This window comes from Dendropsophus ebraccatus, chromosome 5, assembly GCF_027789765.1.
Source record: "Dendropsophus ebraccatus isolate aDenEbr1 chromosome 5, aDenEbr1.pat, whole genome shotgun sequence".
Taxonomy (NCBI): domain Eukaryota; kingdom Metazoa; phylum Chordata; class Amphibia; order Anura; family Hylidae; genus Dendropsophus; species Dendropsophus ebraccatus.
The window spans coordinates 154,564,179-154,584,093 of record NC_091458.1 but is presented as its reverse complement, the minus strand read 5'-3'; the positions used below and the strand labels follow the sequence as shown (position 1 = coordinate 154,584,093).

At 47.7% G+C, this 19,915-nt stretch overlaps 1 protein-coding gene across 1 annotated transcript in view; it reads left to right on the top strand.

Moving 5' to 3' along the window:
• Positions 1 to 11,120: 11,120 nt before the first annotated feature.
• LOC138793919 (uncharacterized) overlaps positions 11,121 to 19,915 on the top strand; it is a 41,954-nt gene continuing 33,159 nt past the window's right edge. The window contains exons 1-3 of the mRNA XM_069972663.1: positions 11,121 to 11,172; positions 13,244 to 13,387; positions 17,011 to 17,098. Of these exons, the coding sequence (XP_069828764.1) occupies positions 13,310 to 13,387; positions 17,011 to 17,098 (166 nt within the window). The 5' untranslated portion in view covers positions 11,121 to 11,172; positions 13,244 to 13,309. The remainder of the gene's footprint in view (positions 11,173 to 13,243; positions 13,388 to 17,010; positions 17,099 to 19,915) is intronic.

Below are 19,915 nucleotides of genomic sequence, written 5' to 3'. Positions count from 1 at the left end.
TAAACCTATTATTTGCTAGTCCCTTGTTCTCGTGTCTGTTACTCGACCAGTTTATAACGTTTGCCTTATCACTGGTATATGAAGAAAAAAAAAGTGGGTAGTAATATGCTTTCTGATTAATGCAACTGGGTGGGCACAACAAAAAAAAGAAGAAAAACTGAAGAAAAAAGAGCGGAGCACAAATTATATACATGAAATAGCTTAAAGTGTCACTGCGGTTTAAATTTATTTTTATTTTTTTTGCAGAAATCAATAGTACAGTCGATTTTAAGAAACTTTGTAATTGGGTTTATTAGCCGAAAAATGCATTTTTATCATGAAAAGGCAGTTTGACGCTCTCCCCCCTGTATTTTTGGTTGTCTTATGGAGAGGGGAGGGGTGGAGGCACCAAAACAGGACAACAAAGAGTTAATTTACAGCTACATCACTGGGCTATCTCCTCTGACAGTCAGCATTGACCTCTCTGACCTCTGAATACCAGGATAGTTGAGATTTCCAGATAATGAGCAGTGAATGAGAGAGAGGAGGGGGGGGGGGGGCTGGGGAAAGTCTTTTTGAATGCAGATAATGGCATATTTGCCTAATAAACCCAAGTACAAAGTTTCTTAAAATCACCTGTACTATTGATTTCTGCAAAAAAGAAAAAAAAAGACAGTGACACTTTAAGACCCATCTCTATAGGGGTAGCTGCTTCCTTCCTTTTTTAGAAGGAATTTAAGGAGACGATAATTTCGAAATTTAGCAAAAGTTGCAAAGGTTTCCTGCTTAAAGGGATTATCCAGAAAAAATATTTCTTTAAAATCAACTGCTGTCAAAGTTATATAGATTTGTAATTTACTTCTATTAAGTACTGAAACAAAAGATTTTTTTTTTTTTTTTTTTATTAGCTGCTGCATGTCCTTCAGGAAATATTTTATTTCCAGTCTGACACAGCGCTCTCTGCTGACATCTGTGGCCGAGACAGGAACTGTCCAAAGTAGGAGAGGTTTTCTATGGGGATTCCTATAGAAAACCTCTCCTTCTCTGGACAGTTCCTGTCTCGGCCAGAGATGTAGGCAGAGAGCACTGTGTCAGACGAAAAAAAAAAAAAATCCTACAGGACATACAGCAGCTAATAAGTATGGGAAGACTGGAGATTTATTTATTTTTTTAAATAGAAGTAAATTACAAATCTATATAACTTTCTGACACCAGTTAATTTCAAATAAAAATATTGCGTTAAAAAAAACTATTTGCCATTAAATGGCGGCCATCCACTCAGTTTCCGCAGTGTGGGAACATAGCCTTTCTGTGTTTTCAATCCACTCCTGGTTTTGGATGAAGGATACTGTGTGGGAACATAGCCTAATATACAGTATATATGGGACATACAGGTGTTGCCACAGTGAAACCTGTTGGATTTCTTCTGCATAATGTAGATTTTCTGTCAGGGAGTCAGTAGTCCTGTCATTGTACCCTTCAGCCGAGCTTCATCCTAGCAACAGGGCAAAGCTTGTAAACATATGGTAGAAGAGGGATAATAGACAAAGGTCTGCACACATGCATGCTTCCTGAATGACAGTCACCTGTATACTATATCGGTTCTGATCGGATTACTCCGGGATACAGAGAGGTAAGGTGTAATCCTAGATGCTTCTACAGAAAGTTATTCCTGCCACATTTCATTGCAGATGCCTCAGGCGTACACGGGCTGCTTCATGGCTAGTAGGGAATCACTGAACTACAATATGCAGTGATACTATATATATATATATATATATATAATGTGTATATATATATATATATACACACTATATGCAGTGATACAGTGTGTGTGTGTGTGTATATATATATATATATATATATATATATATATACTATAATATATGCAGTGATAGTATATACAGTACATATATATAGGGCTGGGCGATATTGGCCTAAATCAATATCGCGGTTTATCGCACATGTAGCTGCGGTAACGATAATTGAATGATTATGACACACCCCTTTTTTGCAAACCACACCCACTTGCCGTGCCAAACTGGCGATATTTTGATTCAAAAATGTAAAATAGAACTCACTGAGCAGCAACCCATGGTTAGTCTATTATCATTATTATTATTTGTCATTATTAGGGGTTCTCAGCAGAGACCTGGACATGTGTATATACAGGTATACAGCCTCTACAGGGTATACACAGGTCACAGAGGGATAGGTGTGTATGACTATATGGGGGGGGGATGGATTGGGATGTATTACTATACAGGAGGTTGGGATCGGGTTACAGGACTATACAGGCAGCGCATAGGGATAGGGGTGTATGACTATACAGGGAGGGCGGATAGGGGTGTATGACTATACAGGGAGGGCGGATAGGGGTGTATGACTATACAGGGAGGGCGGATAGGGGTGTATGACTACAGGGAGGGCGGATAGGGGTGTATGACTATACAGGGAGGGCGGATAGGGGTGTGTGACTATACAGGGGGGGGGGCGGATAGGGGTGTGTGACTATACAGGGGGGGGCGGATAGGGGTGTGTGACTATACAGGGGGGGGGGGGCAGATAGGGGTATGTGACTATACAGGGAGCGCGGATGGGGGTGTGTGACTATACGGGGGGGCGGACAGGGGTGTATGACTAATAGAGGTGTATGACTATACGGGGGGGGCAGATAGGGGCATATGACTATACATAGGGGGGCGGATAGGGGCGTATGACTATACGGGGGGAGGACGGGTGTATGATTATAAGAGGGGGCGGACAGGGGTGTATGACTATACGGTGGGGCGGACAGGGGTGTATGACTATACGGGGGGGGTGGACAGGGGCGTATGACTACATAAGGGAGCGGATAGGGGCGTATGACTAAACAGGGGGGCGGACAGGAATGTATGACTATACAGGGGGGGCGGATAGGGGCTTATGGCTATATGGGGGGTGTGGATAGGGGTGTGTAGCTTTACAGGGGGCACATAGTGATGGCAGGCGGATAGGAGTGTATTATACAGGGAGGTGCATGCTGGGACCTGCAGTCCCCTCAGTAACAATATAGAGCTGTAACTAGAGCTTGGCGATATTGGCAAAAAATAAAGTCTCAATTTAAAAAAAAAAATTTTGGACGATTCTCGATTTAAATCTCGATTTTTTTCTTTTTGCTTAATAAACAGAACATTTTTCTCCCTGCAGCGTCAGATACTATTTTAATGACGTTTGAGACAACAACTGTATTGCTTCCCAGTGTAACAGTGCTCCCCATGTAGTAGACAAGCCCCCTCTGTGTCCCCATATAGTATAGGAGATCTTCTTTGTGCCTCCATCTAGGTAGGGTGTAGTAGTGGAGGTATAGTGGATAAGGGGTGTAGTAGTAGTACAGGTAAAGATGAGGGGTGTTTTAGTAGTACAGATGAGGAGGATTAGTAGTACAGATATCGATGTGTGCTGTAGTAGTACAGGTAAAGATGAGGGGTGTAGTAGCAGTACAGGTAAAGATGGGTGTATTAATACAGGTAAAGATGAGGGGTGACTGGGGGAAACTGAGGGAGCTGCGGGTGACTCGGGCAAACTGGGGGGGGACTGAAGCAAACCGAGGTTGACTGAAGGGGGACTGGGACAGGAGTTGACTGATCAGGGGCTGGGGCAGACTGGGGGTGACTAATGGGGGACTGGGGCAAACACAGGGGGACTGGAGCAGACACCAGGGGACTGGGGCAGCTGGGGGGGGACACAGGGGGACTGGAGCAGACACCAGGGGACTGGGGGAGACACAGGGGGACTGGGGCAGCTAGGGAGGACTGGAGCAGACACCAGGGGGACTGGGGCAGCTGGGGGTGACTGAAGGGGGTCTGGGGGTGACACAGGGGGACTGGGTCAGACTGGGGGGCACAGGGGGACTGGGGCAGACACAGGGGGACTGGGGCAGCTGGGGGACACACAGGGGGACTGGAGCAGCTGGGGGACACACAGGGGGACTGGAGCAGCTGGGGGACACACAGGGGGACTGGAGCAGCTGGGGGACACACAGGGGGACTGGAGCAGCTGGGGGGACACAGGGGGACTGGAGCAGCTGGGGGGGACACAGGGGGACTGGAGCAGCTGGGGGGACACAGGGGGACTGGAGCAGCTGGGGGGGACACGGGGACTGGAGCAGCTGGGGGGACACAGGGGGACTGGAGCAGCTGGGGGGGACACAGGGGGACTGGAGCAGCTGGGGGGACACAGGGGGACTGGAGCAGCTGGGGGGGACACAGGGGGACTGGAGCAGCTGGGGGGACACACAGGGGGACTGGAGCAGCTGGGGGGGGACACAGGGGGACAGGAGCAGACACCAGGGGACTGGGGCAGCTGGGGGGGGGGGCACAGGGGGACTGGAGCAGACACCAGGGGACTGGGGCAGCTGGGGGGGGACACAGGGGGACTGGAGCAGCTGGGGGGGGGCACAGGGGGACTGGAACAGCTGGGGGGGACACAGGGGGACTGGAACAGCTGGGGGGGACACAGGGGGACTGGAGCAGCTGGGGGGGCACAGGGGGACTGGAGCAGCTGGGGGGGGCACAGGGGGACTGGAGCAGCTGGGGGGGGGCACAGGGGGACTGGAGCAGCTGGGGGGGGCACAGGGGGACTGGAGCAGCTGGGGGGGGGCACAGGGGGACTGGAGCAGCTGGGGGGGGCACAGGGGGACTGGAGCAGCTGGGGGGGGGGGCACAGGGGGACTGGAGCAGCTGGGGGGGACACAGGGGGACTGGAGCAGCTGGGGGGGACACAGGGGGACTGGAGCAGCTGGGGGGGGCACAGGGGGACTGGAGCAGCTGGGGGGACACAGGGGGACTGGAGCAGCTGGGGGGGGACACAGGGGGACTGGAGCAGCTGGGGGGGACACAGGGGGACTGGAGCAGACACCAGGGGGACTGGGGCAGCTGGGGGGGACACAGGGGGACTGGAGCAGCTGGGGGGGACACAGGGGGACTGGAGCAGCTGGGGGGGGACACAGGGGGACTGGAGCAGCTGGGGGGGACACAGGGGGACTGGAGCAGCTGGGGGGGGACACAGGGGGACTGGAGCAGCTGGGGGGGACACAGGGGGACTGGAGCAGACACCAGGGGGACTGGGGCAGCTGGGGGGGACACAGGGGGACTGGAGCAGCTGGGGGGGACACAGGGGGACTGGAGCAGCTGGGGGGGGACACAGGGGGACTGGAGCAGCTGGGGGGGACACAGGGGGACTGGAGCAGACACCAGGGGGACTGGGGCAGCTGGGGGGGACTGGGGGGACACAGAGGGACTGGAGCAGCTGGGGGGGACACAGGGGGACTGGAGCAGCTGGGGGGGGACACAGGGGGACTGGAGCAGCTGGGGGGGACACGGGGACTGGAGCAGCTGGGGGGGGACACAGGGGGACTGGAGCAGACACCAGGGGGACTGGGGCAGCTGGGGGGGACACAGGGGGACTGGGGGGACACAGGGGGACTGGAGCAGCTGGGGGGGGACACAGGGGGACTGGAGCAGCTGGGGGGGGGACACAGGGGGACTGGAGCAGCTGGGGGGGGGGACACATGGGGACTGGAGCAGCTGGGGGGGACACAGGGGGACTGGAGCAGACACCAGGGGGACTGGGGCAGCTGGGGGGGACACAGGGGGACTGGAGCAGCTGGGGGGTGGGGACACAGGGGGACTGGAGCAGCTGGGGGGGACACGGGGACTGGAGCAGCTGGGGGGGGGGGGCACAGGGGGACTGGAGCAGACACCAGGGGGACTGGGGCAGCTGGGGGGGGCACAGGGGGACTGGGGCAGCTGGGGGGGACACAGGGGGACTGGAGCAGCTGGGTGGGACACAGGGGGACTGGAGCAGACACCAGGGGGACTGGGGCAGCTGGGGGGGGGACACAGGGGGACTGGAGCAGCTGGGGGGGGACACAGGGGGACTGGAGCAGCTGGGGGGAACACAGGGGGACTGGAGCAGCTGGGGGGGACACAGGGGGACTGGAGCAGACACCAGGGGGACTGGGGCAGCTGGGGGGGACACAGGGGGACACAGGGGGACTTTGCCCTCCTCTTATTCAGGCACGCAGGTTCCCCTCCCGGCCACACATGCAGGTCCCGGTCTCTGGAGGAGGCTGCAGAGACTGTAATGGTGCTGCCATTACTGGAGCTGTAGAGCGGGATCGGGGGATGCAGATCCCGCTGTTCAGCTCCAGGACCCGCAGGACGCTATCACCATTACAGTCTCTGCAGCCTCCTCCAGAGACCGGGACCTGCATGTGTGGCCGGGGCGACAGGACGCGATATGTAGAGCTGGTCAGCCGCGGCTGTTAGGCGGAATGCCCGACCGACCTGCACCTCACTTCCCGACACAAGTCCCGTCCGAGCGGGGCGGGGAGGGCAATGCTGTGTGTGCAGGGATGCCGGACGGGACCGGACTTGACGGGTGGGCGCATGAACGGACAGGTGCGGCGGGACGGGGCCTGGACGGGTGGGGAGGGAAGTGGTGAGGGCGCTCGGACGGGCGAGGGGCGCTTGGCTGCGGGGGGCGGGGCGGGCGGCTTTGTCACCTGGACCCTGCTGCTCCTCCACCTCCCGCTCTGATACCGGCGTCCCTGCACAAGTTATTGTGCTGTGTGTGCAGTGACGCCGGCATGTCCGAGCTGGAGGAGCAGCAGAAAAAATACAAAAATACCGCAGATACCGTCCTGGCTAAGTTGAGGTCGGTTAACCGACGCCAGTGACGGTATCGGTATTTTTGCGGTATACCGCCCAGCCCTACATATATATATACTATACTATATGCAGTGATAGTATAACCAGTATATATATATATATATATATATATATATATATATATATATATATACATACTATAATACTATATGCAGTGATACTGTATACCAAGGGTAGGGTCGGGAAGCTAAAGCATTGGCTGTCCAGGAATGGTAGGAGTTGTAGTTTTGTAACAGCTGGAGAGACCAGGTTTCCTGCCCCTGATACATACAGTGAATCCCTGTACTATATGCAATATACTTTAACAATGATAGATACTGACCAAAGACTTGTTATTTTGCAGTTGACATATTTATTTCTACTTTGTAAACTCCACAACATAGAGATACAGACATTCCATACATACATACATAGATACACATATACATATATACCGTACATAGATACACACATACATAGATACACACATATAAATAGATAGATACACACATACATAGATATACACACACATATATACATAGACAAACACACACATACATATAAATAGATACACACATACATATATACATACACATAGATACACACATACATATAGATACACATCTACATACATATATACATAGATCCACACATTCATATAAATAGATACACACATACGTATATACATAGATACACACATACGTATATACATAGATACACACGTGTAAATATACATAAATAGATACATGAAAATAGATATAGATACACACATAATACATATAGATACACACATACATATAGATACACACATACATATAGATACACACATACATAAAAATAGATACACAGATTAATACATCAACTGTATTTAACAACTAAATGTATATAACATTTAAATGGGTTTGATATAATGGAATGTCTACTGCGAGTAGATATTATTTGTCCATACTTATTATGGCACCTCCTGCTGTTATTATGATTCCCTCTCAGAATGTCCATGTAGCTTTGTCCTGTGTTGATGGTCTCACAGCTCAGTCCCATTGCCTGGATCTCCCTGCACACAGGTTGTGTAGTGATTCTTAAAGGGGTTATTTACCAATTTTTTTTTTTTAATCAACTGGTTTCAAGTTATACAGATTTGTAATTTACTTCTATTGAAAAATCCTCAGTCAAGTACTTGTCAGCTGCTGTATGTCCTGCAGGAAGTGGTGTATTCTCTCCAGTCTGACACAGTACTCTCTGCTGCCACCTCTGTCCATGTCAGGAACTGTCCAGAGCAGTAATCCCCATAGAAAACCTTTCCTGTCCTCCAGACTGGAAAGAATACACCACTTACTGCAAGTCAATGTCCACAGGAAATCACTGCTCCAGTGATTTCCTATGGACATCGGACTCATCTCTTTAATTTTGCATATGGGTCGAGTGGGTGGGGATTTCTCCATGGCACAAGGGGGGATGTATGGGGGGGGATCACTTCTTCAGCTGATCGCTGTCTTTATTACGCAAAATGATAATCTGCCAAATAGTCCTGATTGGTCAGATTATTGCTCCGTGTAATAAGGCTCTAAGGAGCTACTTCTCACTGGCAAGGGACACGTTACGGCTATGTCCCCCCCAACTGTCTACACATGATGTTACTGTATACTTACACAGGTACCAAATAACACCAATATACCTAGAAAATACCACCATACATATTACCATTATACCGTAACTTGACCAATCCCAGTATACCGAGACCGATATTACCAAGATTACCCCTATTGAAGGGATATATAATACCGCCATCTCATGACCACTATCAGTACACCACATAGTGACTGGACAGGACCAAACAGAATGACCTGATGTCCAGGGATGTGTAGATCCTAGGATGTGTGCCTCTCTGATAACTTGTATGCTCTCTTATGACTCTCTGATGAGAGCAACTTAAAGTGTCACTGTCGCTTAAATTTCTTTTGCAGAAATCAATAGTCCAGGCGATTTTAGGAAACTTTGTAATTGGGTTTATTAGCCGAAAAATGCATTTTTTATCATAAAAAAAGCAGTTTGACGCTCTCTCCCCTGTCTTCATTTTTTTTCTATGGAGAGGGGAGGGGTGGAGGGAGATGAGGCATCAAAACAGGACAACAAAGAGTTAATTTACAGCTACATCACTATTTCCTCTGAAGTCAGCACTGACCACTCTGACCTCTGAATACCCGCTTTCACACAGCTCCCACTGTGTAATCCTTTGTTCTCTGCTCTCTGCTGCCGACCAATCTCCCTTCTCCCCCTCCCTTCTCCATAGATTACACAGGGCCTGATTGATATAAAAGAGTCGAGATTTCCTGATAATGAGCAGTGAATGAGAGAGAGGAGGGGAGGGGGGGGGGGCTGGGAAAAGTTTCTTAAAATCGTCTGTACTATTGATTTCTGCAAAAAAAAATTCACGACAGTGACACTTTAACCTCTTAAGGACGCATGACGTACCGGTATGTCATGCGTCCGCAAGAGATATTCAGAGCGGGGCCGCCGCGATCCTGGGTGTCGCGTGCAGCCCGGGACCGCAGCTATTAGTGGGCACGGTCCAATCGCTGTGCCCGCTAATTAAGTAATCAGAGGCAGCTGTCAAAGTTGACAGCTGCATCCGATCACTTGTATGCAGCCGTCCCTGGTGTCTAGTAGCGGAGATCGCCCCCCTGGGACGTTGTCCCAGAGGAGCGATCTCCGTGTCTAATACCTGCCGGGGTCTTCGCCAAAATGGTGCTGATCCCGGCTAGGCACTTGGTTGTTTTCGGCTGCAGCAGCCGAAAGCAATCAAGTGCCTTTCATCGATCTATGCTGTATAACTATATACAACATAGATAAATGAGGGATCAGAGTGCATATACTAATAACCCTAACCCCAAGGGGAATAACCCTAACCCCAGGGGAAATAACCCTAACCCCAGGGGGGGAATAACCCTAACCCCAGGGGGAATAACCCTAACCCCAGGGGGGGAATAACCCTAACCCCAGGGGGGCTTCTAGTATAAGTGTAAAAGAAAAAAAAAAAAGTGTTGTTGTTAATAAAAAGCCCCCTCCCCTAATACAAGTTTAAATCACCCCCCTTTCCCCATGTTATAAATAAAAATAAAAAAATTAATAAATAAACATGTTTGGTATCGCCGCCTGCGTAATCGCCCGAACTATTAATTAATCACATTCCCGATCTCGTACGGTTTAAAAGCGTTCAAAAAGTCGTATATGTGCAATCAAGGTACCGATAGAAAGTTAACATCATGGCGCAAAAAATTACCCCTCACACAGCCCCATAGACCAAAGGATAAAAGCGCTATAAGCCTGGGAATGGAGCGATTTTAAGGAACGTATATTTGTTAACAATGGTTTGAATTTTTTACAGGCCATCAGATAAAAGAAAAGTTATACATGTTACATATCATTGTAATCGTAACGACTTGAGGAACATATATAACAAGTCAGTTTTACCCCAGGGGGAATGGTGTAAAAACAAATACCCCCCAAATAAACAAAATGCGTTTTGTTTTTTTTGTTCAATTTCACCGCACATTGAATTTTTTCTAGTTTCGTAGTATACTTTATGAAAAAATTCAGCCTGTCATTGCAAAGTACAATTAGTGACGCAATAAATAAGGGCTCATGTGGGTTTCTAGGTGGAAAATGCAAGTGCTATGACCTTTTAAACACAAGAAGGAAAAAAGAACGCAAAAACGAAAAGTGGCTCCGTCCTTAAGGGGTTAAGCATGCCCGAGTCCGATTGGTCAGCATTTGAATATTACTGACTGAAGAAGTTGGATGCAGCGCTATGGGGTCCGGATAAACATTCCCTAGGGCTGCATCCAACTTCTTCAAATGCCAAACAATGGGACCTAACCACGCTCGAGTCCCACTCCTCTCTATTTATAAGGCGTAATATACCAGTAGAAACATAGAAGACTGTCAGCATAAAAGGACCACTGGGTCCATCTAGTCGGCCCTTTAAGTATTTCCCCTTATTACCTTAGGATAGATATATGTATATACCAGGCAGGTTTACATTCTGTTACTGTAGATTTACCAACCACATCTGCTGGAAGTCTGTTCCAAGCATCTACTACTCTTTCAGTAAAGTAATATTTTCTCACGTTGCTTCTGCTCTTTCCCCCTATAACCTCTCACTGTGCCCAGTACTGTATACCAATACTTCCTTTGTGGTCTGTTACAAGATGACAGCCGGTATTAATAAGGAGTAGGGGTCCGGTCATGTAACCCTATAACATGTACTTGTTGCATTGGACACGCTAGTCCTTATTCTGGATTCCTGACCGAGCTCCCATAAACCACTCATACTCAGGCATCTGCTAGGAATTTCAGTAAGAGACCGAGGCACGGCGCTTTGTACAGCCCCTTTAAGCAGATTACACAAACACATTTCCTCATAATTAAAGGATTTGCTTGTGAGAGCCTGGAAGACTAGAAACAACATGGCTGAGAACAGAGCTCCTAGACCAGTCTGAAGGTACAGTGTATGCTTTTATATGCTGCTCATATCTGTACTGCTATATCCATAACACCAGTGCTGGGACCTGCTCATGGGGCCTGATGGACTCCTTTAAATAGGAGATCTGTCGGGCATCTGTATTTTATTGAGAAAAAAAAAAAATCGTGATACCTTTGTTCTCGAACTTCATTGTTCCAGGAGGGAAGTGTGAGAAGCGAGCAGTGTCTTCCCATAGGAAATTATGTAATTGTGTTTAATTGGTTCCAGCACCCTCCAATTAAAAGGGTATTCCACTCATGCATAAATTCTGATATGCTACTACCCATGATGAGACTTACAATTCCTTCCATATGTGTTATTATCTATTCAGTCTCCTTCCCCCAGTTATGAGCTGCTGCTTTCTGCTGAAGACACAGAAATCTGTGTGTGAGCTTTTCTCTCTGTCTCTCCCTCTTCCCCCTCCCTTCTGATGTAAACAGGTCCATGGCAGGCTTTATCTGCAATATTGTAGCTTCTTTGTAATGCTGGGAGGGTTAATCTGAGGTCAAGTTGCTGATGAACTCACTATAATTATTCCTCCCAGCATTACAAAGAAGCTACAATGTTGCAGATACAGTCCACCAGGGAGTTGTTTATCAGCTGTCTTATAAGGGGGGGGGGGGGAGACAGAGAGAAAAGCTCACACACAGATTTTTGTGTCTTCAGCAGAAAGCAGCAGCTGAGAACTGGGGGAAGGAGACTGAACAGATAATAACAAGTATGGAAGGAATTGTTAGTCTCAACATGGGCAGCAACATATGAAAGGTTATGTTTGAGTGGAATACCCCTTTAACTATAGTATCATTTATTATATTGAAAAGTGCCTAGTTTAATCCCTTCAGTCCAGGACATTATATAAAAGAAACTTTTAACAAAACCAGCAATTATAGTACAGAAGTCACCAACTCCTCACTCATCTTTTACTGTATAGTGCCCCCCCCCCCCTCATAGAGATTGTGGTGCACTGTCTGTACTACTACTGTACTGTATATGCACTCCAGCAATCTTATACATCGAAGGATGGGAGATGGTGGAGCACTGCCTGTACTACTACTGTACTGTATATGCACTCCAGCAGTCTTATACATTACAGGATGGGAGATAGTGGTGCACTGACTGTACTACTACTTTACTGTATATGCACTACAGCAATCTTATACAGTACAGGATGGGAGATGGTGGAGCACTGACTGTACTACTACTTTACTGTATATGCACTCCAGCAGTCTTATACAGTACAGGATGGGAGATGGTGGTGCACTGACTGTACTACTACTTTACTGTATATGCACTCCAGCAGTCTTATACAGTACAGGATGGGAGATGGTGGTGCACTGACTGTACTACTACTTTACTGTATATGCACTCCAGCAATCTTATACAGTACAGGATGGGAGACGAGATGGTGGTGCACTGCCTGTACTACTACTTTACTGTATATGCCCTCCAGCAGTCTTATACAGTACAGGATGGGAGATGGTGGTGCACTGCCTGTACTACTACTGTGCTGTATATGCTCTCCAGCAATCTTATACAGCACAGGATGGGAGATGGTGGTGCACTGCCTGTACTACTACTGTACTGTATATGCACTCCAGCAATCTTATACAGTACAGGATGGGAGATGGTGGTGCACTGCCTGTACTACTACTGTACTGTATGTGCACTCCAGCAATCTTATACAGTACAGGATGGGAGATGGTGGTGCACTGCCTGTACTACTACTGTACTGTATATGCACTCCAGCAGTCTTATACAGTACTATTCTATTATGTATATGTATGTCAATCCTCTCCAGTGCTAAACTTACCATCTACATTTGCACAAGTGTTTGGATACTGGGAATTGTTGGAATTCAGATGTGTTCACACAGTGAGGTATTACCGGTTCTGTGCTGCATTGTATGACAGAACTGGCACCCAACACAAATGTGTCAATGACCCCAGTGTCCTATGGAATAATAGACCCTCATCGGTGCTGCCTGGTTACTTACTTTGCCAACCATAGATAATTTAACTCTCATCTTATATTTTTTCTCCCCTTTTTCCAGAAAAAGATGAAGCGTTCCATTAGTCTACAATAGGCGGCCGATGCTGCGGCAGACGTCACGCCTGTAATGATGGGCATTTACCACTTCTTGTCCAGGGTGAAGAAGACTTTATATAGTATCCTCAGCCTGTGTAGCTTGGCATGGGTAATAGTGTCATTCTTTATGTTACTGTATAGTATATACTACAACCTTATACAAGATACTGGAGGCTGAAATGATTTAAAGTGATACTGTCACCCTCTTACTCTATCTGAGGTTCTTCACACCATCTTAGATGCTGCACAATTTGATATACACCTGTACTGTATAACACTTGTCGCTGTCTTCTTACTGCTCTAAAATTGTTTTGTTTCATCGGTAACCATTGTCACGTGGGCGGGGCTTCATGACAGTTGAACCCTCTCCCCAGCCAGGAGATGGGGCTCAACTGCCATAAAGCCCCGCCTACCTGACACTGTTAACTGATGAAATGAAGTGTGTTTAAAGGGGTACTCCAGCGGGGGGGCACTTTTTCACTGGGACTGGGGACGAGGTGGCTGAGGGAAAAGACGTCCACTCACCTCCCCGATTTCAGCGGCGGGTCCCGCATCGCGGCGCTCCGATGCCTGGTTCCCGGCCGCTTCCTGGTGTCTGACGCGGGCCGGAGACGTGACGTCTCAGGTCCGCTCAAACACTCAGTGAAGGAGGCGGGATCCGTTTCAAGTCCGCTCAGATCCCGCCTCCTTCACTGACTGGCTGAGACGTCACGTCTCGGGCCCGCGTCAGACACCAGGAAGCGGCCAGGCACCGGAGCGCCGCAATGCAGGACCCGCCGCTGGAAGGTGAGTGGACGGGAGGTGAGTGGACGTCTTTTCCCTCAGCCACCTCGTCCCCGATCCCAGCGAAAAGTACCCCCCCCCCGCTAGAGTATCCCTTTAAGGCCCCGTTCACATGGTGTAAAACTGGTGGAATTCTGCAGCGGAATCCCGGCAGTCTCCATCATCATGGCAGTCTAAGGGAGGTTCGTGCGCCTCCTCTCTTGACGCTGAAGAATAAACATGTCCATTCTTCAGTATGGAGAGAGGAGGCGCGTGAGCCAGTTCCAGCATGCTCAGGTCCGATCGTTCGGTATTTGAATACCGGTAGCTGAAAGAGTTGGATGCAACTCTAAGGAGTCTTGGAAAACATGGATACAGTCATAGTCAATAGGTTGCATCCATGTTTTCCTGGACTCCCTAGGGCAGCATCCAACTTCCTCAGCCACCAGTATTCAAATGCTGAATGATCGAACTTGAGCTTTATTTAAGTTTTACATCAAAGTATAGAGTGCAAAAACTAATATGTCAAAAATTGTTCTGCATGAATTGTCAAAAATTTAAATCAAAGGATAAGTTCTAGGAAATTCAAAAAAAGAGATGGAGGCGGGGGTGCGGGACAATAATAAACAAAGTAAACTTACCTGTTCCCATGCCTCGGTAGCGTCACTCCCAGGTAGGACATTCTCGGCTGGCATCTGGATACGTCACATACCCGGCCCTTCTAGCTGCAACGTAACGGCCTGGCTTAGCGATCGCCTGCTCGGCAAGGACTGGGGCGATTACTCAGCCGGGTACTTGACGTTGCAGCTAGGAGAGTTTCAGGACATCGGCAGCTGTCAGGTGAACCCTGAACCGGTGCTACGGGGCACAGGGACGGGTACGTTTACTTTGTTTATTATTTCCCCCCCCCCCCCCCCGCCTTCCTTCCCTTTTCTGAATTTCGCAGGGCTTCTTAGTATTACAAAATAGTAATTTTAGCAGTTTGCTGTTTCCCACCTGTGTTCTCTTTTTCTTCCGTTCTCTTCCTAGAATCCATTCTTTTGGTACAAATTTACTTGGCGTTTATTACTGCTACTTTCTGAAGAGGTAACAATATAAGCATCTTCCTGTCCTTGTGGTGGTCTCCTTCCCTCTTTCCCTCTCACCTCTTTCTTTTTCTCTCTCATATTTGTAATGTGCAGAAATTGAAAAATTCTAATGAATGACTAAAAAAAGTATAAAATTATTCTTACCTCTCTGCGATCCCCCGTCGTCCTCCTACAGCATCTTCGGGTCCTGGCTGAACGATGCTGCCTCCCCTTACGTAACAGACTCGTTTCGGCAATGACAGCCCCCTCAGCCAATCACTGGCCATGGAGATGTCCCGTCTCAGTCGGTGATTGGCTGAGCATCCTAACACTGCCGAGAAAAGTCCGTCTCGGAAGTGGAGGCAGGACCGCTTAGCCGGGGACCCCAAGATGCCATACGACACCAGGGGAGTGTGGAGAGGTAAGAATAGCCTGTTTGTTATGTTCTCTACCAAGGCAGCAACATATTAAACGTTTAAAATGCGTGGAATATCCCTTTAAGGATAAAATGAGATTTTGCTATCATTAAATAGCTTAGGGTGCCCTGATTACACCCCATCCTGGAGAAATTATCCTTATAGCATCCATTGTGGATCCAATAGCGGAGTAGTAAATGGCCGCTGAGAAGAGCCTGCCCGGGGGTTGCCAGGCAATGCATCACGGACGGCACACGAATGGTGCATCCATATGTCGTCAGTTTTAAAACCAATCCATTGACCTTTATGGGAGCCTCCATGATGCAAAAACTGATATGTGGACAAAACGTTATAGTTTCACGATAGAGTCTCCCATTCCTAAGATGGGTTTATAGTTTACAGTTTGTCTGAGATCTCAACAAACCGTTCTTCCTCCCTGCCCTCCTCCTGGGAAAGATTTCTCCCAGTCATCACTTGTCTAAACAGTGTGCATGCCACGCCTCATTGACTCGGCTGCTGCAGAATAAGAGATCATTTTGTACCCTAACCAAGGCACCATGCACATTTTAAAAAACACGACAAGGGAAAGACTAAGGGTCCTATTACATGGGCCAATCAGCGGGAGCAAATGAGCGCCGATCTGTGAGGTCAGTGCTTGCTTGCTCTTCACTCCCCACTCACTGCCGGCGCTACTACACGTTCTGGCTCTCTGGTCCTCCAACTGCCTCCTGTATCTTCAGGCCCCGCCTCCTATGGCTGTCAATCATTCCAGAGGAGGTGGTGGCCAGAAATTACAGCAGTGGACAGAGGACTGGAGAACAGAGAAGCAGAGTGGCTGGTATGTATAGTGTACACTGCTGCTTGTGATCTGGAAATCACGGATATATACAGTATATATCTTTGCTGTCAGTTTCCCTTTATTGTTCTCGGCCACAGTAATCCCTTATGTTTTATTGTCCTCTCTAGCGCTGAGGTATAATTCTTTTTGCTGATATATATATGAAGCTCAAAAGCTCAGAGGGTGTTCTCCAGCTGGCAAGAGCCAAGATAAGTTCACTCCATGTCCTCTTTATGTAGTGGCTGTCAGTCAAGTGAAGTTGGCAGATGCAGAGGTGAGTAAAAGAACATAGGCTGGACTTACCTGGGTTTTTGCCATGCTGGGGAATGCCACTGGTTAAAGTGGGACAGTGCTGGGCAGGTTGTCCATCTGTCCTGCTGTCCAAAACAAGTCCATCTCGGAAGTTGCAGCCAGAGTGTTTAGCCAGGGACCTGAAGACTTTACAGGAGGACCCCCGAGGGATAAGAATAGGAAGTTTATCATTTTTAATGCAACCCCAAAAATATCTAAAAAAAAAAAGTTATGAATGCATGGAGTACCCCTTTAAGCAGGCAGGAGGAGTGTTTTTTGATGGATCAAACTGAATCCGTGTGCCATGATATAGGCTCTCATCTCATTCTTTTACTAAACGTATTTATTTCGCTCTTAGATCACATCAGCTCTAACATTTGGATCAAAGTCATCTACAGAGGAAAATACACTAATGCCATCTGTAAAGCAGGATAAACAGCATGCAGGTAAAGATCACACCATTCTGTTTTCTTTAAAAGAACTTTTTAAAATTAGCATTATATATATATATATCTCAGTTAAATGCAACCTATGGCTATATAATGTGTATAGGGTCTGAGAGATCTTTGTCCTTCTTTCACTCTCATAATAACTGATCTGTAAATTGGTAAATTGGAAACTATCAGTAGGTTAGAAGTGTCAGAACCTGCTGATATGTCCCTATAGCACACAGGGTGCTGAGGAGGAAGGTATATTTCTTACCTTGATCCTCAGCGCTGTTTTTGTGAACTTTGTAATTTATTAGATATGTTAATGAGGCAGTGTGGTGCACTGGGGGCGGAAATATCATCCTAAGTGCACCAATCCGCCAGGTCTGTCCTGCCTTCTTAATGAATATTGAGGCAGCACTATGCAGTGACGTCACTCATCAATGCAGAGCAATGGATAAATATATAGTAGGTGGGCGGGCCGGGCGTGGACCAGTGCACTGAGGATGATATTCCCGCCCCCAGTGCACCAAACTGCCTGATTTACATATCTAATAACCTACAAAGTTCCCAAAAATGGTGCTGAGGATCAAAGTTAGAAATATACCTTCCTCCTCGGCACCCTCTGCGCTATAGGGACATATCAGCAGGACAGATGTTTCTAACCTGCTTCCCTTTATTCTGTCCTGTAAAATTGTATTAGTTTCTACTCTTTCTTGCTTCTTGCTCCTCCGCCATTCAATGTTTTGGGAGGTCTAGTAACCCTTAGGGGACACAGCCAGTCCTCTAAATTGTATACTATAACTAGGGGTTAAAGTGTCTCCATATTTACTTTATTTTGGAAAATATTAATCTGTTGACTCTAGTATCCAAAATATCATAAATAAAATTTGAATGAACCCTTTAGGCCTTGATTTTTTGGGGACAGCTTTCCTTAAAAGAACCATTACGTTTTGGACATAGGCTTGTTTTTTGCAGGGTGTGTTGTATTTATTACTACACCACTGTGAAGTGCATATAGTGCATTGTATTAAAAAATTTTTTTAATCATAATTCTTTACAGCATTCACTATTTGATATAAATGACCAATGACCAATATTATTATTGGTTATAATTTACATAATTCTTTGGTTTTGCTCCTTTTGCTTAATAAAAACAGATCATTTGTACATGTACCCTGCTGGGAATATTCCAGAACTTTATGTACAAACAAGTGGCTTTATTAAAAGTGAATCTGTATCGCCCCCAAACTTCTGTTATCGCTAGGTAGTTCTTCTTAATCCATGCCTGGTCCCGTGGTTCCTCTGTCTCCTGGGGCCAGTATTTGTGTAAAATTCCATGACCAAGGCCAGTAGCGCCTCTCTTGCTGCCTTTCTTCTTTGTCGGCACGCCTCTGGGCTGGATATTCATCTTTGGCAGCCCTAAGGTACGGCGGCTCTAGGCTCCGCCCCTTAGAAACTGCGCCACCGGAATAAAAGAAATTTTTAGTGCCCATGGAGACCTGACGTGGATCCAGACGTGGACTGAGAACTACTGAATGGTACCGGAGATTTGGGGGTGGTGTCGGGTGATACAGATTCACTTTAAATAAAGCCACTTTTTTGTTCTTGAATATTTCCAGTGGGATGCCACCTATAATTCTGCTATAGTACTATTGTGTTACATGGTGTTACTACTGTGATACATGGTTTTAAAGGAGTACAATTACACTAAGGCTATGTTCACACTACGTAAAACTACGGCCATACATAACCTTACTTTCAATGGGATCCCGGCCGGAGCGTACACACATCGTATACGCTCCGGCCGGGATCCCGTGCGGCGCCGAAAAAAACTGACAGGTCAGTTTTCTGCTGCTGGAATTCAGTGAATTACAGCCGCAGAAAGCGCTGTCGGTTCACACAGTGAAGCGAGCGGCTCCGGCCGCTTGCTTCACAGTGGGCTATGGAAAGCTCTGATGCGGGCGCGAGCTGATGCGCCCACATCAGAGCTCTGCGGCCGGAAAGATCACCGGTCAGGGCCCGGCCGTTCCGTGACCCGGTCGGGGTCACGGAACGGCCGGTCTTATACGTTGTGTGAACATAGCCTAAGGCTATGTTCACACTACGTAAAACTACGGCCGTTGTTTTCAGGTCCCTATAATGACTGCAATGCAATGTAACTACGGCCATTGAATTCACACTACGTATCAGATAACGGTCGTTGTTTATATGGCCCTGTAAAAAATAAACATGTCAATTATTTCCGGCCGGTAATACTGCAACAGCGGCCGTGGATTTCAATGCGGCCGTGAACGTAAAACTTATATCTGCCGAATTAAACTTGATTTTGATGTAAAAAAATTTCTGAGTGGTTTCTGAGCGCAGTATTTAAAGTAAAGGACCTGTTTCATCCCATTTATAAACATACTAGGAATCAAAATTAAACAACGGCCGTAGTTTCACGACTAGCCTGTACGATCTTAATTCTATGGCCGTAGTTTTGGTCGCAAAAGTACGGCCGGTGAAAACAACGGCCGTTATTTTACGTAGTGTGAACATAGCCTAAAAGTGCATTCCCTCCTCATCTGCATTTTCGGGTGGAACTACCGATCCACACCGGTGGCCCACCCTACAGCCCACCAACTTCCTCCTTGACCGCAGGAGTCCAGACACTTTCAGAGCAGGTCTCCCTGTTGTATCACGCTGCATCACTGCACACTATCAGGAATCGTCCATCCTTGGACCCTTACTACAGTGACAAAACCCTCTACAAGTTGCCAGTTAAAAAAGACATGTACATCAAGTACAACCCGCGCTAGGTCCGCCTCCACTGCATAGAGCGGGCAGGTGCAC